Source organism: Phyllostomus discolor, chromosome 2 (assembly GCF_004126475.2).
Source record: "Phyllostomus discolor isolate MPI-MPIP mPhyDis1 chromosome 2, mPhyDis1.pri.v3, whole genome shotgun sequence".
NCBI classification, from domain to species: domain Eukaryota; kingdom Metazoa; phylum Chordata; class Mammalia; order Chiroptera; family Phyllostomidae; genus Phyllostomus; species Phyllostomus discolor.
Genome location: NC_040904.2, coordinates 91,780,091 through 91,801,561, shown reverse-complemented (window position 1 = coordinate 91,801,561; position 21,471 = coordinate 91,780,091). Strand labels below are relative to the sequence as shown.

The 21,471-nt window shown below is 37.8% G+C and overlaps 1 protein-coding gene and 1 pseudogene across 11 annotated transcripts in view; one reads left to right on the top strand and one right to left on the bottom strand.

Annotated features, from left to right (window-relative positions):
• The window catches only part of PHLDB2 (pleckstrin homology like domain family B member 2), a 237,269-nt gene that overhangs the window by 37,402 nt on the left and 178,396 nt on the right, over nucleotides 1–21,471 (bottom strand). For 5 of the 11 annotated variants that reach the window (XM_036018070.1, XM_036018076.1, XM_036018075.1 and 2 more), the window contains 5 exons: nucleotides 15,719–15,847; nucleotides 7,828–7,983; nucleotides 6,845–6,955; nucleotides 4,188–4,277; nucleotides 55–198 (listed from right to left, as the gene is read on the bottom strand). In XM_036018070.1, the coding sequence (XP_035873963.1) occupies nucleotides 55–198; nucleotides 4,188–4,277; nucleotides 6,845–6,955; nucleotides 7,828–7,983; nucleotides 15,719–15,847 (630 nt within the window). The remainder of the gene's footprint in view (nucleotides 1–54; nucleotides 199–4,187; nucleotides 4,278–6,844; nucleotides 6,956–7,827; nucleotides 7,984–15,718; nucleotides 15,848–21,471) is intronic. The other 6 variants (XM_036018071.1, XM_036018077.1, XM_036018074.1 and 3 more) reach the window with 3 other exon arrangements.
• On the top strand, nucleotides 985–2,065 carry LOC114490679 (annotated as a pseudogene).

The window sequence follows — 21,471 nt, the reverse complement described above, 5'->3', positions numbered from 1 at the left end:
GTTAATTTCCGACATGAAGAAAGCAGTGGATGATGGAATGTCATGCCAACACACCTCTTTATTTTGTGGCTGGCTCACCAGTACAGCTGTGGCAGGCCCAGTGGCAGCAGCGTCAGCATCAGCAGGGAACTGAGTGGAAGGGGATAGATTCGTGGAATTGCCACATGGCTCATTAATTTCATTTACACTGATATAGCCCTAAAAGGAGGAATTTAGAAGTCAAACACAAAGGAAGCAAAAGCTGAGGCATGCGAGAGTATTAATGCTCTAACACAATGGAGTTAGCTTAGAGCGGCACAGCCAGATATCTGTGGTATGATCAAATGTTTCATCAGGTACTCGTCAGCAATCAAAATGGGTTTATGGTGCTTAATCATTAAAAATGGTATTCCAAACATTAAAAATAATTATTTTCTGGTAAAATCAAGAAGGCTATATCATAAATAACCCAACACCTTCAATTTTAAAATATCGAGAAGTATCAGCATTCATTCTGTTGACTGAACGAGGTTGTCACTACATAACATTAAAATAATCACACCCACACAAATCTCAGATATAAAATTGACACTGTAATCATTCACTCTCTAATTCAAGAGCCTTTTCCACAAATCTCTATTTTTAGATTTTTTGTTCTTCTGCTTCCTGACATTTTAATTAAAGTGTGAGTGAAAGGGGCTCAGGACAATTGGTCTTGGCTCTAAGATATTTGTAAAGCAGTAATTTATTTGTAATGGAATCCAGCTTTTAGGCATCTGAACCAAGTGAAAGTAAAAACAACATTGTCCTCCAGTGAGCTCTCCGTAGAAAGACAAATGAAGACACACACACACACACACACACACATACACACCCTAAAGTGGAGAGCTACAACTTGAGGGTGTTTCAATTCAAGGCAGCTTCCCCAATGCCCAACTTTAACCCCAGGACAGTGAATTTCCAGTTACTTTAAATTCAAGGTTCAGTTTTGGGTTCAGCATAGAGAATATATCCATGAATCAAAATGTATTATCTTCAAAACTCCTGAATTTATATTTGAGGAAATGGCACTTGTAAATTTTTGTGAAAAGTAATTGTACAAACCAATGATTTTCACCACACCAATAAAACAGTATGAAAAAAGAATAAAGAGTATAAAATAATATCTCCTTCAAAAGTAAAACTGTTCAATTTAATGAGTAAAGTCTTCTATTAGCCCATCTTTCTTTTCTAAAAATGGCTTTGAGAAAGGCAAGATGTCATTATGCTGATGAGACAAAAATCCCAGGCTGGAAAGCAAGGTTTTTACTTAGAATAATTTATAATTATGACAAAGTGGAGAAAGCTGGAATGGACTGTTATAAATTGGAGGTATCAGAATGCAATGGGGAACAAACGGAACCAGGTGTGTTACATGCAGCCAGCCCAACCGGCGTTCCTGGCCCAATTCAAGGAACAGGTCAGCTGCAGGGAAGGGTCCACCACGGAGACCAAGGGAGTCCAGCCTCAGCTCCCAGATGAAGATGGTGACCACAGTGACAAAGAAGGTGAACAGCCTCAAGTGGTGATTTTAAAAAAGGGAAACCTGTCAGCTGAGGAAGTCATGAAAATTAAAGCAGAAATAAAGACCGCCAAAGCAGATGAAGAACCAGCTTTAGCTGATGGAAGAATCATGTATTGAAAACCAGTCAAGTGTACCCCAGATGAAAAATACTCAGGTTTAACAGCAAGCTCAAAAAAGAAAAAGGCAAACGAAGATGAAATAAATAGGCAGGACTCAGTTAAAAAGAACTCACAAAAGCAAATAAAAAACAGTAGCCTCCTTTCTTTTGACAGTAAAGATAAAAATTAATAAGTATAAACATTTTGGACTTAGTCTTTGGGAGCATATCGGTTGTTTTTAAAAATAATATTATTTTTCTTATTATAAAGATAATACAAGTGCATTATAAAAAATTTAGAAAATGCAAAAAATATTTAGTAAGATAAAAACTGTCTATCAATACTCCTTTGACTTGAAATGATAATTCTGTAGACATTAACTAGTACAGTATAATTCTTTGTTAATTTCCGTCTGGGGTGTATATGTATGTAAATTATACTTTTTAACAAAAAATGCAATGGATACTATGCAAAGATTTATAAGATTAAATTGAAGAAAGGGAGCAAACAACTGGGTTGTCAAATTTCATTTCATCTTTGATAACGAGTCAGAATGAAGAGTAGCAACTCTGAGTGATTCTTTTACTCAGCTGATTGTAGAATGTTTCAAAATCAAGATTTCATTCCTTATATGAGTCACAGACCATACAATCCAATTAGTTACTTCAAAAATGTATGCTGTTTATCAAAAGTGGCACCTGTTTAAAAGAGTTAGATAGAAATTCATCACTCCTTAAAAAAACAGAGAGAAAAAATAAAAGAGAGAGTCAGAAAGAAAGAAATACAGAAAGGAAGAGAGACAATCAGACATCTTGTGAGTCAAGTCAGTTTGGCCCATGAAAGAGAACACACTGGGACTCAACAAACATGAGAGCTGCGGACACGCAAAAATAATCAAAAAGCCAAATGGTCTTTTCACACCAGGAAGTCTGCAGAGAAAAAGAAGAACTCATTAATTGAAAAGGAAAGATTTATTCTTCTACTAAGACTAAAAGAGACCCTAAAGCCTATGTAACTCATTTGGATGCCACAAGCCCTTCAAACTCAGTGTGTCCAGAGTCAAATGCTCTTAAACCAATTCCTACCCCAGACCCCCCATCTCAGGGAAAGGTACTCACTATCAACCTCATTATTCGAAACCAAATAATGGCATCACTCCTGACACCTTCTGTAATTTACTTCATCTCCACCCAGTCTATCAACAAGAACTGTCAACTCTGGTTCCAAGATATATCTGTACCCAGCTAATTTTCTCCATCTCCGTGATACTGCTCAGATGCAAGCCACCAGCAGCTCTAGCCAATACTATTGCAATCACTGCCACACTGGTTTCCTGGCATCTTCACCTCCTCTTCCTTCTCATAATCCAAGTGGAGTTGCCCAGAGTGATCTTTAACAACTGGACCTCAAATAATGTCACCTCCAAGCTTAAAACCACTCCAGGGCTTCGTATCCACATAAAGTAAACCACATACGCACAAAGTGTCTTTGACATGACTCAAAACCCAGCTTCCCGTCCACCTGACTGGCATTATCTTATCCCGCTACACTGCACTCACCACCACCCTTTGTCCACAGAATCCGCCAGTTCCATGTTGTCAGTAAGGAGAGAGAAACCATGAAACTGAATGCTCTAATAAAGCTTTTATAGAAATATTTCACAAAATGCATCTGAGGTACACATTAAGCACAGTTATTACATGATGCACACTTACTTTACATGCCTACAGACAAAAGATTTCTGTGTAGGAATTTTTAGCTCTGATGTCTTTTTAAAAAGCAATTTATAAATAAAGGGGTTGCCATTATACCAATTTTTATGCAGAACAAGCTTTTTCTTTAGTTTTTGAAAAAAATAAATATAAAGAAAATATTTCCCAGTCAAGGTCATACTTTTCCAAATTAGTTAAAATAGCCTACCACTGTAGCAGTGTAGCTCTTGAAAAAGATGCTAGGGAGAGAGGGGTAACAGGGGCTGGGGGAAGATGGATGTTTGGGGTAAAGAGTGTGCATAGCTTAATGTAAATAGGATTTCCCAATGTAGACGGAAAATAGCAGAAATGACATTGTGAAACAAAAGGAGGTAGAGAAAAGAAAGAAACCAGACTACCTCCTCAAATGTAAAGGGACATTTTCATGTTTTAGAAGATGTAGAAGAAATGAAGTAAAGTAAAGTAAAGGTGAAACTGAGAAAAGAAAATGCAGGGAGAAAAGAGAACTGAAGACTAACCTTGGTCTGGATCCTAAATCTCTTGAAACTTCAAATGAACCCACCATATCATTGTAAAGCAAAGTACACACTACACACACACACACAGACACACACACACACACAGGACATTCACATTAGACACAAAGATAATCCCTTGATCCTCAAAGCCTAAATAATGAAAGGCAGGAGAGCCATCCACACAACGAGTACTTTCCAAAGTCATTTAAGTTAATGTTTTGTTTAATGTTTTGTCTAGTTAGCTAATCACGTAAAACTGAGGCACATCTCTTGATGTCTAAGGTGATGTGAGCAAACATGTAAAATCATAGCTTACCTCTTTTAGCACATTTGAATTGACAGGAAACCCTTTCCCCCCAGAGAGGCTGGAGTATTTCTTTTCCAAATTACAGAGATTTTCCTTTTCCTGAAGGAACACAAAATCCATTAAGTTTAGTCAACCTTGGATTTCCCTGATGATTAATGATGTTGAATACTTTTTCATGTGACTTAATAACTCTTCATATATATTTTGTGAAATGTTTGTATTCAAGTCTTTTGCCTGCTTTTAAAAATATTTATTGAGTGTTCATATAATATTATTGCGTCATAGACATTTTTAATTATTCTGGATAAAAGTCCTTTGTCATTTCCTTTAAAAATGTTCCTTTTTCCTTTAAGAAAAAATGTGGTAAGCCTTTCCTTACCCCAAAGCTCTGAAGGAGGACTTACACTCCTATAATTTCTTCTGGAAACTTCATCACTTCAGTTTTTAGGTCTAGGTCTATGATTTCTCTCAAATTAGCTTACATATATGGTGTGAGAATGGATGGTGTTAAGCTTCCACTCCTTTCTTGTTTGCCCAGTTGATCAAGCACCATTAGTTGGAGGGACTATCCTCTCTCTACTAGACTGTCTTGGAGCCTTTGTCAAAAATGAATAGACAGTATATGTGTGGGCTACTTGTAGACTCCCTGTGTGCTTCCATTGATCTCTATGTCTTTCACCCTTTGCATTTTTGTACACAGATGATTCTCATTTTCTGCATAGTTAACATTCTATTATACTGCCATGAACCCTGAATCAGTGAACACTGCCCCTTATTCCTAGGGAAATGACAGTGTTGGGTGTCTGCGAGCTTCTGGTCATATTTTCAGCAACTGATTGATCAATACATAACTTTATATGTCTATGTTTAAAAATACATTATTTAATATATTGTAGTCTCATTAACATGGAACCCACAGCCAGCAGGACAACAACTGATGCCTGAACGAAGCCTACCTAACACACGTATTTTCTCCAGGAGACACATCATAGCCCTTTTGTGCTTATGAACGTTAGATAGTTCTTTAGCATTGTGCTTGCAAGCCATTTCCCATGGCAAAATCACCACAAAAAACCCCCCACAAAAGTGTGAAAACATGGCACTAAATAGTTCACCAAAAAGGACACTTGTTTATAATATGAGAGCTGAGCAAGGAAGCAGAGGGTACCTTGCTCAACCTCAGCAGGGAATGTGCTTGTCCAGTGAGTCAAACTTTTCCCTGCTCTGTGCATGTCCATGGATGACTGAATGACAGCTCTTACTTTGGGGATTACAAATAAATTTTAGTGAGGCAGCAAATTCACAGATACAGAATCCACAGTTGATGAGGAGCAGCTAAGTGTTAGCAACCTGTTAGTCTCTATAGAATGTCTGTTGGGACTTTTATTGGGATTGAGATGTATCTATAGATCAATTAGAGAAAATAAAAATCTTAATACTTATGGACCACAATTTTTACAATAGAATTATATTTTATATATCTTTAATAAGAAAATGGTATTTTTGTGATGGTGCTTACCCATTTTTAAAAATTTATTCCTAAGAAACCTTTTTGTTTTTGCTAAAATTTCAGAAACTGCTTAAATACTACATATTACACTATATAATTCAATCTGTACCTTTGACTATCGTGTGGAAGGGTAAAATGGTGGTGGGGAGGCTAATGGCACTTAAGCAGGGTTCACTCCTGGAGCAAGAGATAGGAGTGGAGAATATGGCTCCATTCACAGGTTTGTGGGTACCACAGAAGCAAGAGGAGAGGAACTGCTGTTGATCGGTGTGGGCTGCAGAGGTGCCCTGATTAAACTCATAATTCTATATAAAAGATCAATTTTTCTCTCTTCTGAAACCAAAAATTGATAAAATGGGAAGATTCCTGCTACATTTCTTCTCGGTGGGATCATGGTACAGCCTCATAACTTTAATGCATCATTCTGGATTTGTATTTTTTTTCTGCACACCACTCTGAGTCTACCTCATATTTTTATGATCTCAAGGGTCACACTCACAGGACTGGCCTGCATGCAAGGCTCTGTCGGGAGACTAGCCCCATCACCTTTAACTTTCGTACCTTACTCCTGAAAGTAGACTATGGCCACTTCACAAGATCTGACTGTAGTTTGGGCAGAGGAATCCCTTCCCATGTAGTCTCTTTAGGTGCCAGGATGTGAACACAGTCCCTTTGGTGAGAATGACCTTGAGGCCCACATGGGGGTGCCTACCTCACTAATTAAATTAAACCAAATCCAGGTGGCATTTGCTAGGAAGACCGCCCCATGGAAGGAACTGGAGTTCAAAACACCAGAGCAGCTGAGTCAAAATGTTTGACAGCCATAAAAAAAAAACATAACATGTTTTACTTATTTGAAGAAAAATATGATTTCTTCAAAAACAGAAAATCAGAAAACAGATTTCCTACACTTGGGATTTTCATACTTTGAAAGAAACAAAGAATATATCCTTGCTTATTTTCTGAATTATAGTTAGTTATTCTCAGAACATCAGCCTATTAATGTGGATGATTAAATAAACACGCATATTAAAAAGTCATCTTTAAATTACAATCTACTGTGCGCTATTAAAAGGCATTTGCTTTGAACAAAATGACTTTCCCCAAATTGAAACCTGTGTTTTATTGCAGCCAGCACTGAAAAGAAAATACTTACTCTTTGCAGCATCATTATTAAATTATTCTTTTCTTTCACAAAGTGGTCTTGTTCTCTCTGAGCCTGCTGGACAATGTGATTGGCTTGTTTTTTCAATGCAGAAATTTTTTCCTGTACAAAAAAAAGATGATCATAGAAAAGATACATAAGGTTTGTCAGTCTGTTCTGGAAACGGGAGAAAAGGTGTTCACGGCGGGAATAACAGTGAGCACGTCTTCATTGACAGTTGGCAGTGGTTATTACTCAGAGACCGTTTCTTTGACCTGCCAAGCTCATGGGTTTTCCTCACCTAAGGCCAACACAGTTCAGGTGATTTAAAGTCTATTTTTAGAACCCAGAAGTCAACAGGAAATCTTGTTTTAGACTTTCAATGAATTTTTGACATCATCCGGGGAGATGCCTCATTGAAAAAACAATAAAATTTCTTATTTAAACAGATCTTAAGAAGATACCTTCTCCATCTTCCCTTCCCTCAATTTTATGGGATTAGGTCCAGAGTGCTGGGGTGTGATTCTAAATTCTGAAACAAGAGCTGAATTCTGGGCCGGGTGGAGACAGTAATGTGCATGGCATTCCATGGGGCTATTTCTAAGGGTAACAAGCTGTCAGCCAGCTTTGAGAACTATTGAGCAATGGACAGAGAAAATTTCCAAATAGACTTTGGTCATACAATTATTCTGTATTTAGTTATGATGATTGCAAAAGGAAGTAATTTAGAAAAAATATCTAAATTTCTCATTTTTCACTGCCTTGGTTTTGACATAAAAGAAAAAAATAGATGACTGTAACATGTATATTTATCTAGTTTAAAGCATTTAAAGCATTTGGCATATAAACGGCAAGCTCCATAATTGTCAAATGTGATATGTAATTAAATATACAAAAATATTCAGATGTAAAGATGGGTACATTGACAAAGATTACTATCACATGGAGAGGGGTATATTATGATTTTTGCATTGAATGACACCTGGTAAAAGTACCTTTCTAGTAACAATGTTACGTTGATATTCAGCCACTTCACGCAAGAGCTGTTGGGTCAGGTTCTCCTTTTCTTCGTCTAGACGGCTCTCGCGCTCAAGCTGCTGGAATTCCAGGTCCTCAAAGTGTTTGCTCTCAACATCCAACAGGTCAGCGTCCTTTGGAGAAAAGCAAATGAAAACACGACATACCAGAATGGCTGCGGCCTTTTTAATGTGGACAAAAATTATTAAAAGCAAATAGTCCAAATATTTTTTTGAATTACAACATTGAACAGGGCAAGAATCTGCACCTCCAGTGCAGAGACTGTTATTGGAATTGAAAGGGACTGGGGCACAGGTGATGAGGGGCACATTTATTTCACCATTGATCTTAGACTGCTTTGTGGATATGGAAATTCTTGTTTTAAATCTACTAGGTGACTTTAAAATGGATCACAAAATATAAAAAGAATTTAGTAAATGACCTAAACACTATCTGCAGACCAAAGGTGTGACAGTCTTTTGAGAAAATTATTATTTTTCCACAAATTTTCAAATGAGAGTTTAGTGTAAACGTTGTTGACTGTACGAAAGAAGTTGGCACGCATAACAGATCAGAGGGGCCTTAGGGGGAAAGATGTACCCCAAATGGCACACAACACAATCCCCTAAAATGTGAAAATATTAGAGCTTCTTTATATTTTAGTTTTCTTTTTTTCATTATTTATTCTTTATTGATTAGTATATTACAGTTGCCCCAATTTTTCACCCTCTGCCCCCCTTCACCCAGCAGAACACACTTCCTCTGGCAATCCCCCTCCTTTGTTCATGTTCATGGGTCATGCATACAAGTTCTTTGGCTTCTCCATTTCTTATACTTGCTCTTAACATCCCCTGCCTATCCTGTAACTACCAATTTGTACTGCTTTGTCCCTTCACCTTTTCCCCCATTCTCCCAGAGCTCCCTTCCAAGGGGTCACCATCCCAATGTTCTCCTTATCTATGATTCTGTTTCTGTTCCACTTGTTTGCTTAGTTTGTTTTTTAGATTCAGTTGTTGATAATTGTGTATTTATTGCCATTATAATGTTAATAGTTTTGATCTTTTTCTTAAATAAGTTCCTTTAACATTTCATATAATAATGGTTTGGTGATGATGAATTCCTTTAGCTTTACCTTTTCTTGGGAAGCACGTTATCTGCGCTTAGATTCTAAATGTTAACTTTGCTGGACAGAGCAATCTAGGTCCTTCCTTTTCATCACTTTGAATACTTCTTGCCAGTCCCTTCTAGCCTAAAAAGTTTCTTTTGAGAAATCAACTGACAGTCTTATGGGCACTCCTTTTTAGGTAACTCTGCTTTCTCATGCAGCTTTTAAGATTCTCTCTTTCTCTTTAACCTTTGGCATTTTCATTACGATGTGTCTTGGTGTGGGCCTCTTTACGTACATCTTGTTTGAGACTCTCTGTGCTTCCTGGACTTGGATGTTTATTTCCTTCACCAAGTTAGGGAAATTTTCTTTATTTTTTTTCAAATAGGTTTCCAATTTCTTGCTCTTTCTCTTCTTCTGCTGGTACCCCTATGATGTGAATGTTGGAATATTTGAAGTTGTACCAGAGGCTCCTTACATTACCCTCAATTTTTTGGATTCTTTTTTCTTCTTGCTGTGCTGATTGGATGTCTTTTTCTTCCTTATGTTTCAAATCATTGATTCAATTCTTGGCTTCATCCACTCCACTGTTGATTCCTGTACATTGTTCTTTATTTCAATTAGTGTAACCTTCATTTCTGCCCGTGTCTTTTTTATGCTGTTGAAGTACCCACTGAGTTCCCTGAGCATCCTTATAACTGGTGTTTTGAACGCTGCATTGGATAAGATTGCTTATCTCCATCTTGTTTAGTTCTTTTTCTGGAGCTTTGATCTTTTCTTTTATTTGGTCCATATTTCTTTGTTTCCTTATTTTGATGGCCTCCTGTGGTTTTTTTTTCTATATATTATGTAGGGCTTCTTTGACTCCGTGTCTTGGTAGCATAGCCTATTGTAGCAGGTTTCCTGCAGGGTCCAGTGGCTCAGCCTCCTCTACCCCTCAAGCTGGGTATTCCAGGTGTGCCCTCCATATGGGCTGAGTATTGCCTCCTCTTGTAGATGAGTCTTGATTGCTCTCAACAGGTCAATGGGAGGGATTTACCCAGGCCAGAGAGCTAGTAGGACTGGCTGACACCCCTGTATAGCAACCACCTCCCTCCTGTGGCTTGTGGAGGTGGTTGGGTGGTGCTTTGCCATGGTTTGTAAATGTCCACGGGGTGTGCAGGCTCTGCAGTTTCCTGGGTGGTGCAGACCAAGGTCAGCCTCCACCTGTGTTCTGTCGGGGGTTCCTTGGCATAAGCTATAAAATGATCTGCAGATAGCTTTGCTGCTGATGCTGGGCCTGGGGCCACTCAGCAAGAGAGGTATGGGGGCTGGGCTCAGCTGTTGCATGTTTGAGCAGATTAAGGAAAGTCTAAAGCCTGTGCCTAGCCCAGCCCTTCCTATGGAAAAGCCACCGTTACCAGCTCAGGTGTGCCTATAAGTTGGATGGGGCAGATCCTTATGTAACTGTCAGGGCAGGGCTTACCGTGTGAGCCAGGTTGTTGGGGATTCAGATATGGTGCTGCCACACTGTAGCTCTGTGGCAGGGAGGGCTCAGAAAAGGTTCAATGGCTGCTGTCTGCAGTTCTGTCTGGCAGGAAGCTGTCCCCCAGCTCTTGCCCTGACGCCAGATGATTCAGTTCCTCCTGGTATGCCAACAGTCCCCTTCAAGGTGTTCCCCCAGTGCTGGAGCTCAGAGGGAGTGAGTCTGAGTAAGTCCATGTGTGGTGCGAGGCCCTTTAAGAGGAGCCACCTGAGAGTCCTGCAGTTTCTTCCGCCTACCCAACCCCTACAGATTTTCATAGCCAGAAGTTGTGGGGAGTTATCTTCCTGGCACTAGAATCCTAGGCTGGGTGATCCGATGTGGGTCTGGGATTCCTCGCCCCTGAGGTGTCCCTCTGTTTTATGTCCATCACATGTGGGTTTGAGACCAGACTGTCCTGCGTCTCCATGCCTCCACCCCTTCATCACTTCGGTCCGTCTGGATGAATGTGGTTTGTTTCATTCCTTAGTTGTTGGACTTCCACACAGCTTGATTTTCTGGTGGTTCTGAGTGATATTTGTTCTGTAGTTGAGCTGTAATTTTGCTGTGGTTGTGTGAGGAGGCGAGCTGCGTTTACCTACATCTCCATCTTGCCCAGAAGTCTTCTTTTATAATGTCTAAACAAATGTTTTTTTAATGGACATCTGTAGAATAGTATATGTACATTATTTAAAATAAATATATATTTTTGAGCATGCATAAATATATATATATGCTCTATATAATATATATAGAGATGCATGCTCACATAATTTTATTGAAGAGAAATGTAATAAAAAATATTTGGAGACCGGGGTTCTTAAACCAGGTTTCTGTAAATCCCTTAAAACTGATTATAAACCTTTTCAGTGGAAAGAACAGAACAACAGCTTTCATCAGACACAAAGAGTGACTCAAAAGATTACATACCACTACTTTGTGGATAATCCTACGGCAGTTAAGAAAGATTAAAATCATAAAAATCAGAGGGTCTAGAACAGGCATTCTCCAACGTATGAAATGTCTCAGGATAAGAATGATCTGCATCTATGCAAAATTGGTTCGTGTTGTGTGAATTATTCTCCAATCTACTTTTTAAAAAAACACCTGCCCCCTGACTTTTGGAGACTTTGACAGAGCTCTAAATGTAGTATACATAGATTTTTAAAAATATATATAATTTATAAATAAGCTATGGCCAAAAGGAAAAGCCAGCTGAACTACATGGCTTGCAATTGTACACAGGTAAAAGAGCTAGGACATATATTTTTCAATCAAAACATCAAAAAGAGTCAGAAAAATAAACATATGGTAAATTAGATCTGTATCAGTATTTAGCTCCATTCACCTGTTTTTTATGTAAGTAATGACAAATTAAATCTTTTAATCAAATGGAATATATTTGTTGTATTAAATGAGTGTTATTCTGGGAATGATTCATGGAAGAGATATTAGCAACCATGTAACCATGTAATTAAAACCAACACTATAGCAACAAGGTTATTACATCAACCAGACCATGTGTTCTCAAAGCTTAAGAGCAGGAAAAACAATTTGAAAAATTTATCATTTAAAACTTCTTTACATTTTAATTGGCCAGACAAAATGTGGTTTTGGTTTCAAGTTATTGGCTGACATTTCAAGTTTCTCAGACATTTATTTCATGGTTATAATTTCTAAAGAAACTAAAAAATTCAGACCAAATCTAGTCACTACTAAAGGAATTAAGAGATAATTCAAGTATTATCTATCAAAACAAAATATCTGTAGTCTTGAAGCAGTGTTAGCTGATTTATTTATTCCTACAGGCATGTACACTCATTTTGAAGGTCTCTCCATTAAGCTTGGTTTGTGACTAGAAGTTATTGAGATAAATTGAATAACCCCCCCTTTTTAGTTTATAAAACATCTACAAAGTGGACAGACGGCTCACAATATACTCTACATTAGTGGGTCCCCCTCTCCACATCTGGTTAACATGCAACATGTTATTTTAACCGCATAAAGGTCACAGAGTCACTTATTTGTAGCAAATGTTTAAGCTACTGCATGAAAATAACAGTACACTAGGAAGGAAATTTGAAAACTAAAGCTAAACTCAACACTTGGATTCCACGGGTGTAGTCATCTGATCCAGTTATCTAAACTGTTAAATTGCGTGTATATAAACTTAAACTGTGAAAGAAAAACAACTTGGGGGAGACTCTTAAAAGAGATTAGATAATAAGAATTCAGGAGATGGAATTTGGGGGCAGGAGTAGTTTCACTGAACACAGAATAATATATGTAGGTAGCTCAAAGTCAAGTGTATGATAAGTTGAATGAAAATTTGAGCTCCACCTCATTACTAAAGGAACATTACAAACCTCTATCAGCTGGCAAGCTTAAAGACCAGGTGTGAAAAGCTATAACGGCTCAGTAAAGAAAATTTAATGCAAATACCTTTTTTCTTTCCAATAACTTTTTTGAGAATTTATATAGCAGAGTTTACACGCATATCTTGATGTTTTCTTTGCATAGAGAAATAAGAGAACAGATGTGTAATGCCAGGAGGAATCAGAGTACTAATCTAACAGCTCAAGACCAAGTCTGAAAACACATTTTAATGGGGCTCAGGGTTTGTTAACATTCTTCCATCTTGTGTTATAGTCAAACACTTGAACTGCACACTTTTGGAATTTGGAAAGACAATGGTGCAATGGTACATCCAGTAGAAATTCCTCGTTTTATATATGAGGATGTTGAGGCCCATTGAGGCTGAATGAGTTGTGCAAAATTAAATTATAAGCTGATTGTACAGTCAGTGAGAAGAAAGGTTTCCTAATCATAGATATCACTGAATAGTTTTTTTTTTTTAAATCAAGAGACTAAAATCAACCAGACAGCTCAGTAAATATCAAAAGCACATGAAAAATGTTTTCGCCAGGTGTTGTCTGCATTTGATAGTGGAACTTATCCTGGCAAATGAGAGACTCATTTAACTTCAGCTTTCCTTTCCATACTACTCCTACCCCAGAGAACAATTCAGTGGTCGAGCCCATGTCAACTACTTACAACCTCAGGTCAGGAAACAGCATCAGACATAAACTGTATTGTGACTCTTAAAGTAATAAGTTAGAGGCAGAAGCCCAGTCGTTAACCCACAGTGTTGATACACAAAGTCATTTTGTAAGTCATTTACCTTAAGTGTCTGAGACAATCTACAGTTTAGGAAAATGATGTTCTCCCTATTCCTTTATTTTGTATAACTTGCCTGATCATAAAGTTTGTTGTAGTAAAACCAACTTTATTGAATCGAGAGTTAAAATAAACGCCTTGGGGAAACTTTGTAGCGAAGTGGTATTCTGAAGTGTCTGAAGTCTGAAGGGAAATGAGTTGTGATAACATCGGAAGTTCCTAGTATGAATGGACTTCCAATGAAATAAGTGAATTTTTTACTGATTAAGCCAAGGGATTCTGGTCATCATTCCTGAAAAACAGGATTAGTAGACTTCGTGATATGAAGTGAACAGAAGCTACCATAAACGAGTTTCTGTCTCTAAGAAAAGGGGTTTTATGATAAGACGATTACACTTTACTTGGAGAGGAAGAGGAAGAAGTCTTTGCCTTTCGTTAGTGGAACAGACTGCATCATTTTCTTTACTCCTTTACTGTCAAATCCTTAGACCATATACAAATTTATGAGTTATATCCTATAGAAGCTAGATTAAGCAAACAACAATTATACCAGCCCGAGTTCAGGTTATTAATAGAATCTACTGATTTTTATTTGAAGTAATGTTTATAAAGAATACAAAAATTAACTACATAACTAGAGAAAGGAAAGAACAAAATATATATCTATTCTTCTGACTCAAAATAAAGTATTACAACTATGTAGAAACTTTAGTAATCAGGAAAGTGAACATTAAACAACTATAAATACCAGTTTCCCAGTCTCTTTTGTGAACTGGCATAAACACAAACAAATAAGAAACTAAAGTAATTTTACAAATACTATTCTTTTCCTAATCATTTTACCACAAGATTTTCAGAGAACAGTGACCTTGAGGAATGAGAAGTTTCATCTTGTCACAGCAAATTTAGCGGTGTGCAATAAAATTAGTAAAGGGGGAGAAACACTGTTGGAACTTTCTTTGATTCAAGATTGTAAGAAAGAACAAATATTAAAACTGATGTGCTGCAGTTTAATCTGCCTGTATTTGGTAATCTTTATTAAGATGCTTTCAACCTCTGTAATATATTGAAAAGTTTTAACTAAGTTTTCATAATCTACTGATACTTGAGGCATCAACTATTTTTGTACTAAAGGTCATCTAACACTTTCAAAGGTGGGCTATCTTAACTTATTTTTCAACTTGCCCATTCCCAAGAAGGCACAAACATAATAACATGAGTGAAACTAGCCTTCTTTCCTACCCATGTGGAATCATAAACTGTTAGTCGCTCAGGACCAACCACTATTATGCGACTCCTTTAAAAGTCCAAGACTGTTTCCCAGGGTCACAATTTATCTGGGCTGCTGTTTAGAGGAAGCAGAGCCGTTGTCTATGAAATCACAGTGGCCTTGCCAGGAACTGTGAAACCACCCATGTAGGAAGTCTTGGTTTCAGAGTGTGTGCATGTTAGACACTGCCAGCATCAGGATCAGCAAACAGCTTGATAAAGTTCAACTAGAAGGTCTATGCTGCTCTAAGTTTTTAAAAATCATGAACATCCTATTAGAAGATGTTGAGGACATTGGTACTGCCCTGCATGTTGGATGTTTGACTGTTGTGCTAGTAAGTTCAATGTCACTAAGAAGCAGAAAGAAAAAGAAAAACTTTACAATAAGCAGTGGTGGGGAACAAATCAGAGAATAGGATAGTTTTTGAACAAGAGTATAACATCAAGCTGAAAAGAAAACATTCAAGGGCAAACAGTACTCACAATGCAGCAGAGAGTAGGGCAAGATGTCAGCTGATTAAATGCTACAATCTCCGTGACTGTTACATGTCAGGAATCACTCTCTTTGATTACAAAGAATGACTCCAGACATGTTTTTACATTTATCCATTAGGTGAAAGATTCTAACAAGGAACTTTTAACTGATTAGCATGAAATAATATATACTTTCAGCATGCATATTCTATTTGAAAAGTATCTAATGATCAAAACTCAAGCAACTTTATGGTATGTGAAGAAGGAAGTCAGAGGTAAGTGGAATTTAATAAAAAAAAAAGAAAGCAAAAAAACAACTGACACATTCCTGTTTGCTACTGACCCTCTTCAGTTGTTGCTGTAACTGTTCTCTCATGGACTCAGGACAATTGTCCAGCTGCGTCTTCTGCTCGGAGTAAAGCTCCTGAAGCCTCTCTAGTTTTTCCCTTTCAGCATCAAGCTTTACCTTCTCCTGAAGTTCAGAAATCAGAAAATAGAAGAATAGAAATTACCTTCACACCTAAGCAGACGTTAGTGCATATTTCCCAAGGACCACACAAACACGTTTACACAGACACTTGATATCCTATGAACATAGAAACATATGTTAGTGACTAGGATAAGGGGTGTCAATGGAAGCAAAGACAAGGGACCGCATTTCTGTATTCTCGAAACACAACCTACTTCCTTGAGTATTGGCAGTGACCTCCACCCCTCCTTCCTTCCTTCCCTATTTCCTGCCACCGTGTTACAAAAGCCAGGGAAGCAACGGTAGTTGATTGATGGTCAACAAAGAACAAAAGAAATGCCAGCCAAATTCCTAAGATGGCCCTGCAGAGTCACTGGGCAGAGAACCAGACAGTGAAAAGCAGGCATGTGCCTCTAGTACTGTGGTAGTCCCATTTGCTCAAGGCATTTCTCAGGCAAGCTTTGGAAATTACTGAAATTTTGTTCCCATGTCAGAGGCACATTAGGCACTTGAGCTGATACCCTGGTCATCTGAAACATTTTCAGAGCTTAACTTCAGAGCAATTAGAGAATCTGATTCCAAGGAGAGCATCTAATTCAGAGGCTGAGTGAGATAGTAAAAATGCAGGGCTGACCAAGCAGCATGAGGAAGGTATATCAGGCAGTTCAGAGACACCAAAGTTCGACTTTTATTGTGGAGATAAGAACTTCCCTACAATGACTGACTTAAAAAGTAAGTGAAACCTGGTCTGTGAATAAAGAGGAAAGGAGAACACCCAGAGTCAGAGAATAGAAGCAAAAGTAGAAGATAACACTAAATTCCTCCTAAGTCACACACTTCAATGTGGCCCTAGACATTTTCTGGAGTGTAATAGGCAAATACCACAATACAGTGATTATGAGGCCTTACAATGCCACCTTGCAAATAGAGATACAAAACTTCCACGTGTTTAGTGCCAGTCTTCCCAGTTTGTGTTCCCTTTATGATACTCTGAACCCTTCAAGTAAATTTGAGACCTGATTCTCTGCTTGCATATCACTCTGAGACTAAACAGAAGCACTTTACGAAGCGTTACCACAACTTCACTCTCAATAAGCAAAACACCACGACCTTGCTTTCCTTAGTTCATTCTATGTGAATTGTCAGAGAGAAAACTGGCTTCTAAGTCTATCACAGAAGGATATATTTTTTTTGAGGATGAAGCTCTGAAATAGCCACATAAAATTATACTTACTCTAACTTCTTTATCCACATGGCCATGGTTTCCTGTGTAAACATATAGTCAGATTCTTTATAAAAGATGTTATGGTTTAGGCCTGAAACTATATGACAATAATACCTATACCAGTTCACTTGAGTCTCCATTTTTGGCTTAAATTTTTAAATTTCAAGGGCATTTTAGAAATGTATATTTTTATTTAGAAATGTATTCTTTTCTCAAAATGACTAGATCCAGAAGTCATAAAACTGAGAACCCTACTTCATCTATCAACCTCAAAATGAATCTACAACTTAAACCTCAGCAGACTATAAAGGCAGTACCCTCGTCTTCAATGGTAAGTCTGCCCATTGGGCACATCCACTTGTGCAGGAATCGGACAAAGCAATGGCATCGTTCATAGAAAAAAGGAGTCTCAAGTGTTAATTCATAGTAAAACTGAACATACTCGTAGTACCAGTTAGATTTAATCTTTACTTTCAGAATTAATAATTTTTTCCCTTAATAAATCCAGCAGTACAGAACGCCTTTGTCTTTTGGCTAAGAGAATGCATTTCCTCTGTGTGTGGATCAAAGATGGCCCTATTTACAAAGCAAGAGAATTTTATCCAAAAATAGTTCTATTTCTAGATACTGTATCACCAGATTTAGCAGCAAATTTAGTTCCAAACAGAAAGTTAAGCAAATAAGAAAAACCATTCATTCCATTAAATACCATAGGTTCAAAGCCCTAAAATTTAAAGTTTTATTTGATAGAAAACACTGACACAATATTTGATAATATGAAAAGACACTGGCCTAAAACACAGGTCTCAGTCTGAAGAAATAATCAAACCATTGCTCCGATCCTCCCACTTTTAAATATTGTTAATAATCATCACAAATAAACAACTAGGAAAAAAATACCTTATGTTTACATAGTGCCTTCCTCCTGAGGTGTTCAAAACCTTTTGCAATTCTATACAAGGGGGCCGTTAGAAGAATTACGCAAGCAGGCACCATCAGAACCGTCTGCAGCTTCTCTGAGACTTATCAGTAAGACTGTGATCACTACCTGGGTCTCAGAGAGAAAGCTCCCTGGGGCCAAAGCTAGGGCAAAGGAAGTCAAGGGGAAGGATGAAAGAAGGACTAGTGGCAGGTGGGCCTGGCCATAAATCACAGAGGCCCACAGAGGTGACATCACTCCTGCAAGAGCCAGGAGCAGACCATTTCTGAGCCAGAAGGAAATTAATATTCCTCTCTTCTATTTACTGCCCAGGAAGTTTTCAAAGGAGAGCTAGCTCTGGACAAGTAGTTAATTAGGGCTGAAAGTATCACCTTCTACAGTGAAGGTAAAACTGATGGACAAATCAGATGGCATTCCAGGGTTCAGGGATTCATCCTTTCACAGGTAAAATATTAAAACTGGGTGTTATTCTCTTCCCCCAGACTTAAAGTGGTAAACAGACTCACCTATTCCAACTAGTACAGGCACAGTGCTGTTTTCAAACACTAAATTGTGAAAGATAGAATATTTTTTAAAGACTCCTAAATCTATATTCATGAAATAAATAAAGGTAAATTATTAATATTTCAACAAATTTAACTTTGTTGAAAAAAATTTAGATGTCAAGGAATTGGAAACTGGAGGAAAACCCAGATGTGCAAGGGGACACTTCTAACACCAAGAACAGAATGAACTTTCCAGAGACATGGTGGCTTCCAGCAGCACTGTGCTCCCACGGGCTTGTCCTCTCCTGATGCACTGGCAACGCCGGGTTAGGGCGCAAATTCATTAACAGTTCTGACTATTTTGTATATTTAAGACTAAAGTATATTTACAGCCAAAGATAAATTATTCATGGGCAAATAAAAGTAGAAATCAGTACATGATATTGGGCTTACATTTGTTTACTCACACACTCAAGAAATATTTATAAGCAACTAGAGGTAGAGAAGAGAGGGAAGCTGACCCGTTTCCTCATGAAGTACAGGCTATTTGGCTTTGTGGTTCTTAGCCCTGACTGCTTGTTAGAATAACTTTTGTGAGCTTTTCAATATACTCATTCCAGGCCTCCACTTCAGGAGAAAGGCTAAGGAATGAGTATTTTAAAAATCTCTCCACCTTTTCTGATACGCAGCCAGGTTGAGAACCACTGATTTACCCAGTGGTTCTCACCCAGTGGTGATCACCCAGGATGATGTGAGAAGCAAAGCAATCAAGTACAATTTGACTTTTCTAATGAAGACACCAGATTCTACCACAGGATCCACCAGAAATTGTTCTTAAAACATTTGGCCTTAGCACTTTTGCTTCATAGTATAAAAGGTCTCTCTTACAAATAACATCCCAGTTGCCTTTGTCCAAAATTTTGACATTCAGCTTAAACACCTCAAGTAAAATAAAAAATAAACTGTGAGAGATTCCAGTATCGAATATGCATTCAGAGAGAAATGATGCATTTCAATTCCAAATGCAAAATGATTATCTTCTAATAGACAAATGGTCAAGAGTATTTATAAATTTACCATAAATAATCTGAATGTGTACACAAGAGTTCCCTATTATCTTGAAGGAACATAATAATAAAAGGCTCATCTTACTATATCTGTGGTGAGAAGACAGTAACATCAGTTTTCTCCCTTTTAAGTTGTATTGGTGAACTGCAATTTAACTCACTGGCTCTATTTGAATTCCAATACCACACAGAAATTCTTGAATGCCAGTGAAAAAAAACATTTACCATATCTAAGTGTGCAATGCTTGTTAAGCAGATTCAAGGTTACCCTGAAAAGATGCTACTTTATTAGCTTGTATGACTGCTAAATAAAATAGAGGATACCCAGTGAAATTTTAACTTCAGGTGAACAGCAAATTATCTTTCAATGTAAGTATGTTCCAAATAATTCATGGGGCATAATTATACAAAAAATCCTTATTATTATTTTTTAACAGTTCAGAGGTCTTTTATTTTCTTACACTGCTCGTGCCTTTTCACAGGGGATGAACTCCAGCAGCTCAGGCCCCTTTCCGTTGGTTCTCACACTGTGCCTCTCTGGGGGGTGCAGGTACCTTTCTCTTGGGCTTCCTTCTTTTTCTGATCACTTCCTTCACATGTTTCAGGAAGCTATCTCGGCTCTTAGCATGCTTAGTACATTACAAGGATGCCCACTGCATGCTGGGTGACACTGTAGACCCTTCTGGTTCTGCCACAAGAACATTGGAGGGACGTTCCTTCTTGAACACTGCCCACTCCCTTGATGTCTACAATATCGCCTTTCTTGTAGGTTCGCACGTATGTGGCCAAAGGCACAACTCTGTTTCCCAAAAAGGCCTGGAGAACATACAGCGGGGGTCTCTCCTCTTTCCCTTTGTATTTGTCATTTTGGTGAATTACTGGGAGATGGCAGTTTGGGGCAAAAGGAAAAAAAATTATTTTCTGTTTATCTGAAATTCAAATTTAACTGAGCATGCTACACACACACACACACACACACACACACGTATACACATACACATAAATATATGAAAAGGGGAAAACCTGGCAACCTTATTAACTTGAAAAGGTTTTCCTGAAAATTAAGATTCATGTTTTAACTTCCAAATTGTTCAGCACAGAATCCAGCAATGCTGGGTAATCAGACCATGTTTCATAAAACACTGGTTCAGGTTTTGAAATGATACAATGATGGGTTAAAATTCATAGTACCTAAGCCATCCAAAATCCTCTTCGTACCAGAGAATCCCTTTCCTTCCAGTTCCTAAATGCTGTGGGCTTATTTACAAGGCAGGCATCTTCCTAAGTTCATGGGTTAGGCAACTGTTTTAAGCTCCAAATTCCTAACGCCACATGTATTCCAGATTTCAGAATATTCTGAATTTTCGAGGGGTAACACAGTTCACATAGCATATATTATATGAGGAAGTACCCTTTACCGAAACACATTATTACTTCTATAGCTACTTAAAAATATTCACACCATGTGTGAATATTAGTCAAAGTCAGGTTTTGCAACCATCTGAATTGTGGTGCCAACCTTACAAAAGGATGTTTTCTTTTCCACCAAACTTTTCAGATTTTGGAATGACAGAGGAAATAAACCTGTGTGGACAAACAATGATTGTCGAGAACCCATTCCCTGCCTAACTGTAAGGAGGCATATCCCTATATTTCTCTTTAGAATTTTTTCTCTTTGGCTTTGACATTTTAATTATACAATGAATGGATGTTTAGTGTAGAAAAAGTTAGAAAATCAAAACACTAAGATTTATGTAATCAAACAACCACCAGAAAAAAATACCCTAATTTGGAATCCTGTTGATTTAATCCCCAAATCCTATGATATATTTCCACTTCCTCTAACCAGGGAGCTACCTTTGAAATGTAAGAAAGAGGTACGGGAAGGGCTGGGTCCCTCTGAACATCGA